The sequence below is a fragment of the Budorcas taxicolor genome, chromosome 7 (genome assembly GCF_023091745.1).
Source record: "Budorcas taxicolor isolate Tak-1 chromosome 7, Takin1.1, whole genome shotgun sequence".
NCBI classification, from domain to species: Eukaryota; Metazoa; Chordata; class Mammalia; order Artiodactyla; family Bovidae; genus Budorcas; species Budorcas taxicolor.
The window spans coordinates 18,485,117-18,497,741 of NC_068916.1; the positions used below are offsets into that span (position 1 = coordinate 18,485,117).

At 55.1% G+C, this 12,625-nt stretch overlaps 1 protein-coding gene across 6 annotated transcripts in view; it reads left to right on the forward strand.

Moving 5' to 3' along the window:
• The window catches only part of RANBP3 (RAN binding protein 3), a 50,727-nt gene that overhangs the window by 31,319 nt on the left and 6,783 nt on the right, over window positions 1–12,625 (forward strand). For 2 of the 6 annotated variants that reach the window (XM_052644002.1, XM_052644006.1), the window contains 7 exons: window positions 1,598–1,669; window positions 5,920–5,985; window positions 6,800–6,892; window positions 8,033–8,151; window positions 9,203–9,319; window positions 11,000–11,103; window positions 12,129–12,207. In XM_052644002.1, the coding sequence (XP_052499962.1) occupies window positions 1,598–1,669; window positions 5,920–5,985; window positions 6,800–6,892; window positions 8,033–8,151; window positions 9,203–9,319; window positions 11,000–11,103; window positions 12,129–12,207 (650 nt within the window). The remainder of the gene's footprint in view (window positions 1–1,597; window positions 1,670–5,919; window positions 5,986–6,799; window positions 6,893–8,032; window positions 8,152–9,202; window positions 9,320–10,999; window positions 11,104–12,128; window positions 12,208–12,625) is intronic. The other 4 variants (XM_052644003.1, XM_052644008.1, XM_052644004.1 and 1 more) reach the window with 3 other exon arrangements.

Consider the following 12,625-nt stretch of genomic DNA (forward strand, 5'->3'; position numbering starts at 1 on the left):
ACATTGTATGGGCTGCTGGCTATGTGTGGACTGAAGGTGTGGGAAGTGGAGGGTCCCCCTCGCCCTTCAGCAGTGAGCCTAGTGTGTAGGGGGGCCACTTGAGAAGCCCAGACACACAGACAGTACGTGGGGAGTCCAGCAGCCCTGGCAGACACTGTGGTGGTGGGATGGCATGAACTCCCCAAGGAGGGGAGCTCGGGGGAGCCCAGAGGGCTTGGCCAGGCTGGGCCCAAGGGGTTGGAGCCTCCAGGCCAGAACCAGCTCTGTGCATACACGGAGGCCAGGAGACCATCTGGTGGACAAAGGCGGGTTCCTGGGGTAGAAGGCGCTGGGGCTACTGAGTGGGGGGCCTCTGCAAGCCTGGGGTTGCTGCTGTTCCTTGCAGGGTCAAAGCTGCAGCAGGGCCCCCAACTCCCCACCCAGCCCAAGCATTGCCCAGTGCTCTCTGCAGCACTGGCTTTCACATGCCCTCCAGCCCCCTAGCTTGAAGTTCAGTCTTGGGAATTCAGTTAAAGCATTTACAGCTGTGAGCCCTAAGGATGTCACTTTAGGAGAGAAGACTCTTGGAAGCTTAAAGAGTTCATGAGCGTCCTCTTACCCTCATCCCTGTGACGCACCTGAGTTCATGCCTGTTCCCTGAACACTTGCCTTGGGCACAGCTGAACCCTTTTTCATAACTGCAGGAGACACTCCCCTCACTCCTCACTCCAAACAGAGGTGCTGTGGTTTGCACTGAGGAGTCCTCCGGACAGCTTGCAGTCCAGGCTGGGGGTCCATTCTTTTTTTAAGGCTTTCTGCACGCTTGTTGCATGGGCCTTGATACAGGAGGGCAGCATCCACTTCCTGGCCATAGATCACATTCCTCCCCGCCCACTGCTAAGCCTCACTTTTTCCATCAAGAAATTACAGCGGAGAAGAGAGGTGGTAGTCTGCTCTGGCCGTAGGCTGGAGAAGCCAAGGACCAGTGGACATGAAACATTAGTCCTCTCCTCTGGCACATTCCCCCCAGGGTTCAGCTTAGCCATCAGGCCTGTAAAGACAAGTGGTCTGCGTTCAGAGGCCTTGGCTTTGTGCTGCACTCTGATTCCACTTAGCTGCCTGCAGTCTGCACGGTTTGGTCTTCAGCCCCACTGTGGTGTTGCCTGGCCCACAACAAGGGAACCACTTGCTTTTGTAAGATTCTAAAAGGGGGTGTGGGGGAAGGCTGCAGCCAACCGAGCGCCAACTGCTGACAGGGAGCAGGGTCTGGGGCTCGACCCCGGGGAGCGTCTGCATCCCTCCCGGCCATGCTCTTGGGGACGAACGGGCAAGGCAGGAGGCCACAGCAGACCAGAGTCGACAGCTAGGTGTCAGGCAGATTCAGGCTGTTCCGCTGGACACCCATGTTTTAGGGCTGTAGGAGGAGTCCCAGGGTTTCACTTTTGCTAGAGTGGCTGAAGGCCAGGTTCGCGATGCTGACCCCCCCACCCCCCGTAGCACCACAGTGGGGCCTGGAGATGCCCCCTCAGGTGGGAGAAATGCTCCCAGGCATGTCTGTCTTGCCTACTCACGCTGTTTTCCTCTTGTTCCTCCCCTGCCTGCACCTCCTTGTCGACAGTATCCAAAAACAATGTTTTTATGCCATCCACCTTCTGCGAGCCATCTGCAGGCAATTCTGACTCAGAACCAGGTGAGCCTTCGCGTGCCTTTGCCCTTCACCAGCTGGTCACTGGGGGTGTCCTGGGATGAAAAGCACTTGCGCTCATAAAACACTGTCTTAAACGAGGGAGAGCAGTTGGAAATCAGCACTCTTTTTGGTTCGTGTTTCCCAACCTTCTGCGGGCAGGTGTAGAATCCAGTGTGAGGCAGACTTCTGTGGCCCTTAATACCGGTTTCTGTGAGCAGAGCCTAGTTACAGGGAGCTTCAGGTCCCTTTAAAAGACAAAAGCAAACACACACAAAAATCCATAGTGAAATACAGGACTTGTTTTTCAAATTTTTACACAAAGACTGTATCTCTGTGTCATTAAAAACTCGGAAATACATAGAGTGAAAGAGTCCTCCTGTTCATTTCCCGCCACACTGCCGTCCCCATGGTCACCACTCTGAAGTTTATGTAATTTTCCAGACCCCTTCTCTGTGTATTAAGTTCTCACACTGACTAATATTACTTAGGTCTGTTTAGATAAATACATTTAATCACAGCTTTAAAACTTTACGGCGAATAGCTTGATCCTTTCTGAAGAATGTGCAGCCTTTTCCTTTTTCGGTCCTTCACTAGAGAACCAGCTCCAAGATTTCCTGAAAGTTTCTCCCGCGTGGCTGGAATTCCTCGTAAAAGATTTAATGAGCGAACATGACCATCCGAATTCTGTAACCCAACCCGCCTTGTATAAATTCACTGCTGACTTCAAAAGCAAGGCAAACTCAGTCAGCCTCTGGCACAAGGGCGCCGTGGGGGGAGAGGCGAGCTGTAACTTTGAGGGTTGATTTGATGGCACTGTTTCAAGCGGTTGAATTTGTTCTGACTCCAGAGGTGAACTGTTCTGAGCTGACCCCTTCATGGGGCCTGAAAGGGAGCTAGGTCGCTTTTTGTTTTTTATTTGGCCATGCTGTGGCATGGGGGATCTTAGTTCCCCAACCAGGGCTTGAACCCGAGTGCCCTGCATTGAAAGGTGGATTCTTAACCATTGGACCACCGGGAAGTCCTGAGGAGCTTGGTTCTCAGGGTTCCTTGGGGAAAGCCTGGGCACCGGCCTCGTGAGTCCCGTTCAGGACTGTAGGGGCCGGGTCATAAAAGGTCAGCCTGGCCCCTGGTCCCCTCTGCAGTGTGCAGTGGGGACAGGCTGACCTGTCCACTCTGCAGAGTGAACTGCTCAGCTCCTTGCCCGCCTGCCTTTTTATTGTTTTTAGCTTTTATTTTGAAAAAAAGAAAAAAATGTAACCCTTAAGAATAAGGTACTTCACCCCACCACCTAGACACCCTGTTCGATCTTCCCCCAGGCACCCTAGTGATAAGCAAAGGCATCCCGTTCTGGCTCCTGAGTCACACATCTCTAACAGTCCCTCAGCTTCACCTGGTTATGTCAGTGAGCTATAATCCATTGTCACTAGTATTTATCTTAACATTCAGCTCTTACTTCCAACGTCAGTTCATTCTAATGGCCGCTGATCTGGCTGGCGGAGCCCCGCCCAGCAGGTTTCTCTGCTCTCCGCCACGGCCCCATCCTTCTCTTGAGCATGCCCTTTTCTTCTTGTCAGAAGCAGTTCTAGGCTCATCATCATCTCTCCCTGTCCTCAGGGGGGTCCTGGCTCTGCTTAGTGGAAGTGGTCTCTTGGAACCAAGATCTGAGTGCTCGGCCCACCGCGCTGTCGGGGGCTGTTGCTGCTCCCAGGCCCTCTCTGTACGCACAGCTGGGAACATGCATGGCTGAGAGTACATACATACATACACATGGACCTCTTCACACACGGGCACTCACGTCTGCATGCGTTCTGTGTCTCTGCTCCTCTGTCTGCATGTATAGGTCCCCCCAGTTCATGTGGATACTTCCCGTCCAGTGCCAACAAGGTTCATTGAAACCCTTCTTCATGTTTCTGCCCCTTTCCTGACAGTGAGAAACCTGCTCCCTTTCTCCTCAGTGTGTTTACTTGTTGCTTGAGCCCCCACCAGGGAGCCTCCTCTCAGATTCTCTCTAGCTTCTGGTCTGCACCAGGCTAAATTCTGATCTGTCTTCCTTGATTTAATCCAAGAGTTCCTGGAATTCCCTTGGGAGCCAGCGTTGCCCTCTCAGACATCACTTGGGGTCTCTCTGAGGCAAGGCAGAGAAACCTGCTTGCTTGGGTGTGATTTCAGAGGAGGGCAGACGCTGCCCCATTAGGAGTCCTGTTCTCCCACAGCAGGCTCATGTTGGGCCACGCGTGTGCCCTTGAGAGAACACGGGCATGACGGCCTGTGCACTCCTATGACCTGGGCATGCATGCTAGGGCTCTGACCGCTGCTCCATTACACACTGACCTTGCTGCAGAGGGAGCTTCCAGAGGCCACAAGCAGAGAGCACATTTATTCTAGTGCAGATGGGGGCCCTGCCCCATAAGTGTCCCCCTGCTGCTCTGGGCCCCGCCATCTTTCTGTCCAATGTTCCCAGTCACGTGAGGCATGTGGTACGTCAGTTCCCCGCAGCATTCAGGGTGGACGTCCTATACATCCATGGGCGGGCCAGCACCAGGCCGGGAGGTGGTGGTCAGTGTCTGTGACTCTCCAGGCTTGTTGCACCTGCTCAGGGTCGACCCCGAGGGTTAGCCTGTCAGAGCAGAGTGGTGAATAGTAGTCGCAGTAAGAGCATTGCAAAGCCAGCTCCAAGGACCTTCTAAAATTACCTCGGTTGTGAATTTTACCTCAGTCTTTTCCAGTGTTTCTAAATTGCCAGTCGTCGTTGGTAACCCTGAGCTCTGGGAATGTAATTCAGCATCTCCCTGCCCGAGAGGCCCACCTGGCAGCGTGTTTTCCCCCGCATCCTGGGCTGTCTGGCTGTTGAGGCCTCTCTCAGGAGGGACCCCAGCTCCAGCAGCATGGGCTCCCACGTGCTGACCAGCAGGGGGCATCACTCTTGTGAACCTGTGTTTGCCTGAGGAGAGCACAGGGCCTTTCTGCCTGATGGGGAGTTCCAATTTGATTTTCGTACTTAATTAATTGTGTGGCCTGACAACTTGTGAATACGGTGGTGTTTCTGTGTACAACTGAAGGGTTTCTAGGGTAGCTGAAGGGTTGTATACCCACCACCATAATTAATTTTAGGATGACTGTCACTCCAAAAAGAGACCTTATGCCCTTGGGCAGTCACTCCCCACTTGGTCTCCCCAGCCTCTGGCCACCACAAATCCACTTTCTGTCTCCGTGGATTTGCCTGCCCTGGACATTTCATGTGAATGGAATCGCACAACTGTGTGGCCTTTGGGGACATCTTTCCGTTTCTTTAAGTCTTTATTTTCTTCCAGCAATGTGTTATAGTTCTTGTTGGTTACATTTATTCCCAGGTACTATATTCTGTGCTGTTATAAGTGGAGTTTTTTTTCTCAACTTCATTTTTGGATTATTCACCGCTCGTGTCTAATAACACACACATGATTTCTGTGTATTGAGCTTGTAGCGACCCGAAAAGGTTTTTTTTCCCATGGGTTGGACCTTAGCACAAAAGTGAGGCCGTCCCTTGACTTTTCTGGGGACAGACTATCCTGTCGGAACCACAAGGCTTTCTACTGACCCTTCTGGTCAGGAGTGGTGTTAGCCTGTCTCCCCCGCTCCCTAAGGTAGGCCAGTCACGAGGATGCAGAGTGAAGGGGTCTGGGTGCCCCAGTGGCTGAGCTGAACCGGGCTCTGAGCCTTGGCTGTCAGTCCCAGACCCCATCCTCAGAAGGCCCCCTCCTTCTCCCGGGCCTTCCTGGCACATCTGGAGAGAGCAAGCCTGCCATCGGCGTCCTTTGATCTTTCACCACAGAAAACCGTATCTCATTTCCCGGACATCTGCTGTAATGCAGAACTTTTCCTGATAGCAGTGTGTCCTCCAGGATAGGGAGCTGGGTCCCAGGGAGGGCCAGTCTTCTGGGGCTCCCTGATTGTCCTTGGGGCCCTCAGCCCCTGCAGGCAGCTGGGTAGACAGGCGGAGGCCTGACCAGTCCTGCACTCACCCTGCAGTCTCTGCTGCCAGCAGTTCTAGAGCCAGCACTGCCTGCGGCCCTCCGGCCTCCTCCCTGGGCTGCCCCATAGACGGGACTGGACCACCCTCTGCTTCTCTGTTTGAACTTGGAAATATTTGCCCTGGTTCTCCAGGCTCACGGCCACTGAAGCCCAGACTGCAGGCCTTGGCCGCCCCAGGTCCCTCCGGCTTTGTTGCTCTGCCCCAGCAGGCCCGCTTTCTATCTTCTGTTTTGTGCTTGTAGAGGAAAAGAGCAGTGGGTTCCGGTTGAAGCCACCGACGCTGATCCATGGCCAGGCCCCTAGTGCAGGTGGGTATCTGCCGTCGAGGAGGCGTGCAGGGCAGCAGCCTCCCAAGTGCCGGTGCGTGCTGGGCTCCCTCTCCTGACACTTGAGCACCGAGAGTGCCCTCAGATCAGGAGGTGCTCCGTCCAATGAGCCCGCTGCCCGGAGGAGGAGGAGGCGGGGAAGGGTAGGCTCGGCTTGGGGTGGGGCGTTCAGGCTCTGTGCACGGCAGTCCTCAGTCATCGGACTATCTTCCCAGAGCATTCTGGCCACAGTGTTAACCCAGAGTAGCAGAGTGGCCATGAGTGAGCGGGGCCCAGGCTGGTGCCATCCACATCCAGTGGGGAGCCCGTGCAGGGCTGGAGACGTTCTCGTGGTCCTTGCCCCGTGTTTGGCAGAGGGATCTTCTCAATGTGGCATTTTGAGAAGCACATGTAAGGGGTACCTTTACGTGACCCCTTGTGGAGTCCTAAACTCTGAGAGGTCAACCATGCCTTCACTGCTTTCCCCTCACCGTCTGCCCTTGACCCGCAAGACCAGCTGTCCTTTGGCTCCCCTGTAGTATTGCCATACTCCCTGGATTAATCTACAGGCAAGATCTGTTTCACGGAGTGTTTTATTGAGCCACGTATAAAAAGAACAATAGCTGGAATGTGTGTGTCTAACTGTAAAGAAAATAGCTTGAATTTTCTTTCTTTACTGTACTTCCTGTAAAGCCCAGCCTAGGAGGGACATCACGTGGGGCACTGGGGGTACTTCTACAAGTGCCTGAGCGTGGGGGTGGGGACACTCCTGCCCGTGGGGTCGGAGGGACCAGGGCAAGCCAGCCTGTGTCGCCAGGTCTGCCGAGCCAAAAGCCCAAGGAGCAGCAGCGCAGCGTGCTTCGCCCGGCAGTGTTACAGGCCCCGCAGCCAAAGGCACTCTCACAGACAGGTGAGTCACGGCCCCGAGCCAGGCTTGCACAGGAGGGTACAATCACTGTCCCTGCTGCGGTGCCAAGGCTCCCAAGAGCCAGGGCCCACCCCGGGTGTGCAGCTCAGCCCTGTGCATCTCCAAGCCTGGAGGAGTGACCTGATTAGAGGTAGTCTCACCTCACTCCCCAACCTCGAGATGTAACTCCTAAACCATGTTTCTGTTATATCCACATACCAAGTGTGGTTTGCAGTTGATCTGTAGTTTTTTAATCACGATGGGCTTTTCTTCTTAATCTTTCCCTGCAATTTAAGAACTCCTCATCGGGAACAGTGCTACAGCCCACCTGGGAGAAGCAGTTGGTATTTATGAAGAGTTTTAATTACATGGAAAATTGTTTGATCTAACACTGAACAAAGCCAGATTTAAAGTTGTACAAGTCACATAGTTGCAACTAGTTAAAAGGGAAAAGTGAAATGTTAGTCACTCAGTTGTGTCTGACTCTTACGACCCCATGGACTGTAGCCCGCCAGGCTCCTTTGTCTGTGAAATCTCTAACCAAGAATACTAGAGTGGGTTGCCATGCCCTCTTCCAGGGGGTCTTCCCGACCCAGGGGTCAAACCCACATGTCCTGCATTGCAGGTAGATTCTTTAACGTCTGAGCCACCAGGGAGAGGAGTGCATAGAAAAAACACTTTATTAGTAAAACTAGTTTTATAAAATTTATAACTATTCCCCAAATACGTTCTCTTTTTTCCTCCTTATTAGTAGTATGTCTAAATAAACTGAAAATTCATAGGGTTCTTTGTAGAATTAACAATAATAAAGTCAGTTTTGTGAAGTTTTCATTTGGTATTTGGGTTTTTCTAATCTAAGAATTTGTGATTTTCAGTATTGACTCCGTATCATTTTTCTTTAAGCATGGTTATCTTTTCAATTTTCTTGGCTGTATTCCGTAGCACGTGGGATCTGAGTTCCCCAACTGGGAATCAAACCCGGGCCCCCGACAATGGACGAACAGGGTCCTAACCACTGGGCCCCCAAGGAAGGCCCAGATCCTCTCCTTTGAAAAAAAGAGTCCACTGTTGGGCCCCAGTGGTAGGAAGGGGCAGTAGAGGTGGTCCAACCTCTGAGATGCCCTCTGTCTTTTTTTCCCACAGTCCCGAGCAGTGGCACCAACGGGGTCAGCATCCCAGCAGACTGCACAGGGGCAGCAACATCAGCCTTGCCTGACAACCCAGCCCGGAGAAGTCCATCTGATGAGGCGCCAGCACTTGAGGTCTGTCCTCAGTGGGGCAGGGAGCGTGCCACATGCGAGGCCTCTCGGGATACAGCTGAGCTCGTGGGCTGTGGGCCACTTTGGGCCGTGTCTGAGCTGGCCTGTTCTCAGGCTGCCTGATTTGCCCGGAGGGATCCTTGGGTAACCACAGCTGACTGGCCAAGTCACCAGGCTGCCAGGACCCCATGCTTGGTTCTGAGAGAAATGGGCCACGAGCAGGGCTGTACCACTGAGGGGGCCTGCGTCTCTCCACGGAGAGCTGTCTCCTCACCCTCTTGCACAGACAAGCAGCTCCTAGGGATTTGTACACGCGCTCTGCTTCTGGTGGCAGAAGTGTGCCTGGGAGTTGGCTCAGAAATCGTTCTTTAGAAGAGAAGACGAGCTGTGGGATTCTATAGGCCAGATGTGTTTTCCTATAGCATTTCACAGCAGCTGGAAAATATGGGACATTTAACGAAGAGCCTGCATTTGTGGTTGGCAAGTCAGACCTGAAACCCGAGCTGCAGTCACACATAACCCGAGGGTCCATGTGCAGAGACCGCTTGCACCCGTGTGTTTATTTCCACTCCATCCATTTGGACAGATACAATGCTGCCTGGGCTTCTCCACCTCCCCGCCCACGCTCCCCACCCCCACCGGATGTTGAGGCTCAAATGGGGAAAATGAACATGTGCAATTCAGTCTTCATACGTCCCTGAGCCCCCCACCCTCCAACCACAGTCGGCAGAATTGGAAGAGGAATCGTTCCCACAGCCTACAGCTTCTCAGAAACTGGTGGCCGGGGTCTCCAGGGCAGTGAGCTTGAGGAAGACCCAGAAGTGACCCCAGCCCACCCATCCTACTCCCCACCATCCTTCACCAGCATCCCCAGTGACAAGGGCACTGCCCAGAGCTTGCCCCATCCTAGGTGGTCTCCCCAGCACCCCCCACCCAAGGGCCTGCACCACAGGATTCATGCTGAGTAGATGTAGGGACGTGAGACAGCTCGTCTCGCTTCCTAGGGGTGGGGTGTTCCTGCTTCTCAGCTATCCTGTTTGCTTGTTTTAACCAGGAGAAGTCCCAGAGAAATGAGTCTAGCAATGCTTCCGAGGAGGAGAACTGTGAGAAGAAAGAGCAGGGGACCCAGCAGGCATTTGTGTTTGGGCAGAACTTGAGGGACAGAGTGAAGGTAGGTGGTTGGAGAGCCTGGTGAGCTGGGGACTAGTGAAGCAACCTGCCTATGCCTCCCCCAGCTTCATTTTCCCAGAGATGGGGAGCGGGGCCGTGTCCAGGATGGTACCCTGCTGCACTGCTGGCCGTGCACCACCCCCACCCCAAATTGTGGAGCTCGGCAGGGCTCCCAGTGGCCAGCCCCCTCATGCTCCAGGAACAAGGTCAGGGAGGTGACTGAGCCCTGACAGCTAATGTTTTTACGGCAAAGAAACGAGCAGATGTTAGTGTCTGATGCTTTCAGCGTCTCCAGAGCCTCTTATCCTTACTGAAGAGTTCTCAGCACTGGCAGTGTTTAGACTGGATCCTTCTTACTTCCGGGAGGCATGTCCTAGGCACTGAGGGTGTTCCCCAGCCCCGCCCTCTGGATGCCTTTCCCTGCCAGTGGTGACCACAGGAAGCATTCCCACGAGTGCTGACCCCGGGGGCTTCATCACCCCCAGTGAAAGCTGCTGCCATTTGTTTTCAGGTAGGACAGCTGGGACGATGCTTTGTTCTCTCCCCAGAAGGCAGCAGGCTCTGCCCTTCCTGGCTGCCCCCAGCTGTGTTGGTCTGCTCTGGGAGCTTTGAGTCGGGGGTAGGGAGCTTGTGGCCATGGCAGGGGCTCTCATTTGGGGACCCCGCTCTCTGGCCCTCTGGGAGACCTGTCCCAGCCCTGGATGCAGAAGGTCCCTCTGCACCATGTGCATCAGCTCATCAGGCAGGAGCTTCTGGAGGCTGGGTCTGGGGACAGCAGTCATTGTCACAACTGGAGGGTAGGTGCACTGATGCTGAGTAGGTGGAGGCCAGAGCCACTAACCAACACACTGCAGTGCCCAGGATGCCCCCTCCCCACTCAGGGACCCAGCTAGGTGCGGGGTCAGTGATGGGGAGAGTGGGGAGCCCTGAAGTGAGGAGACAAGAGTCTGGGGTGCAGGGAAGGTGTCCAGCCGCACTAGCTGCTTCCTTCTTTGGTGCCTGCTGTCCAACAGAAGCACGGATGCCCCCAGAGACACAGAAGTAGGTGTTGATGTTGCACAGCTTTCGGCAAAATAACGAGTCCCTTGGCAGCCTCTCCCTTTCCGGAGCAGGAAGGAGGAAAAGAAAGACCTGGGCCTTCAGTTCGAGTCTTCCATGCTGCCTTGAGATTGGGGTGGGGCAGCGTCTCATGGAGGCCCCTGGGTCTCAGGGCCACATCCTGGCTTCTGCATGGAGAATGACTTGAAGGTGTGGTTTCTTAACCCCTCTGAGCCTCTGCTTCCTCTCAGAACACAGTCGCTAACACCCACCTCACAGTGTTCCCAGAATTGCATTGGAAAATGTGTTTAACCAGGGCAGCACGACAGTTGGCATAAAAGAAGCCTCGAGAAATGAGGCTTCTGTTTATGATGAACCCTTTAAAATATGAAATTTGTACATGATCTGTAATCTCTTGGTGCAGAAGCATTGGTGGAAAATGCTAACAGGTTGCCAGCCCGAGTGTTTTTTTAAACGGAGAAAAGGCTTCCTAGCATGGACTGTTTTTACATCTTAACTGTAACCCCCAGAACGCATGCACGTAGATGGAGCTGTGTGTCGGCACAGGGCCTGTGCAGATGGGCTGAGCTGCTGAGGCCCTGAACATGCCGTCCCCTGAACAGTGTTTTCCCTCATTTCCCAGTTGATCAATGAGAACACTGAAGTGGCAGACATGGAGAATGCCGGACACCCCAGTTCAGAGACGCCAGCTGCGACCAACTACTTCCTTCAGTATATCAGCTCCAGGTGTGCGCCTCGGGCTGGGGCCTAGCCTTGCTCGGGGAAGCCTCTGCCTCAGGGGGACCCACAGTCACCCACTGTCCCTGGACCAGCCCAGTCCTTCCTCGGGAGGGTGGGGGGCCTAGGCAGCCAAACTCCAGTCACCTCCAGCCCTCCTTCCCTACTTGGTCGGGGGGTGGGGGGCACTGCAGTGGACAGCTGAGGCAGGACTGCAGTCCCGTGGGGTTGTCCAGCCCATCCTGGAAGTGGCCTCTGTCACCAGGTGCTGGATCCGGGCTCCCTGTTGGCGCTGCTGGCAGGGGCATTCACCCACAGCCTGGCTTCTGGGGTGTCTGGGGAGGAAGGCACACCCTGCCTGGGAGTTGGGCCAGCAGGGCAGGCACCATGCAGACGCCAGCCTCCAAGAGGCCTGGCGGGATCAGTGACCTGCTGTTTGGCAGCCTGGCCCCCAGTTAGTGGAGCACATCAGTTGTTTTAAGACATGTTTTACCCACCTCAGTGTTTCCCACATTGGGAGGCGCGTGCAGCCTATGATGTCTTAACCTGGATGAAGTTTGACGGCCGTGGCAGCGGCCATTTGCTGAGCGCTCCCTGAGGGCCATCCTTTGTCACCCACCCGCAGCCTGGTAGGAGGTGTCACCTCCTTGGTGTGGGGCCGGGGGAGGGGCCCAGAGAGCTGCACCACGTCTCAGGGGCATGTTTTCGGGGAGTGGGCAGATGGCCCCTGCACTCAACCTCTCTGTGATGGTGCCCTCCTCCGGGGGCTGGGGAGATGGGCGTCCGGTGTGTCTCACAGTGACTAAGCAGTTGGTGCCAGGCAACTGGAGCCAAGGGTTCCTGTTTGCCTCCCAGTGGGGCCCAACCCAGAGCCTGTGGGGTCCTGTCCCTGGCGAGGCAGACCGGCCCACTTGGCCTTGCGGGGCCTTGGCTGCTTTCTGCTCCAGCCGTGCATATTATGTGTGCGGGCGTGCACACCGCTGGCCTTGTGTCCCTGACGCCCCACACTCACTCAGAGTGCATCTCCTCTGCAGCTTAGAGAATGCAACCAACAGTGCCGACGCCGCCAGCAGCAAATTCGTGTTTGGCCAGAACATGAGTGAGCGCGTGCTGGTGAGTGACCCCGTGGAGATGATCCTTGGGGCCCAGAGACTTCCAGAGCCACCCGCAGGTCACAGGGGCACATGGGGTGTGCCTGCTGTGACATTAGAGTGCTTTCTTTTGCCGAGTAAGAGAAAGAAGACCCAACTCAGACTCAGCCTAAACAGCATGCGGGGCCAGGAGGGACAGACCTGGCGGCCCAGGGAGGCTCTGCGGGAGCCTGGGTTGCACTTCCTGTCATTGCTCATCTCAGGGCAAGCGGGGCAGCTGGCGGCCAGAGCCCTCAGCTCTGTGCTGCTGGGACTACCACGAGCCACCTCTGACGCCAGGGGAGGGTGGCCCCACCCCGACTGTGAGGCCACAGCACGGAGTGGGTGGTGGGGGTGGCACCCTCGGACAGGCCCCCACAGTGTCCCCTGCACCCATAACA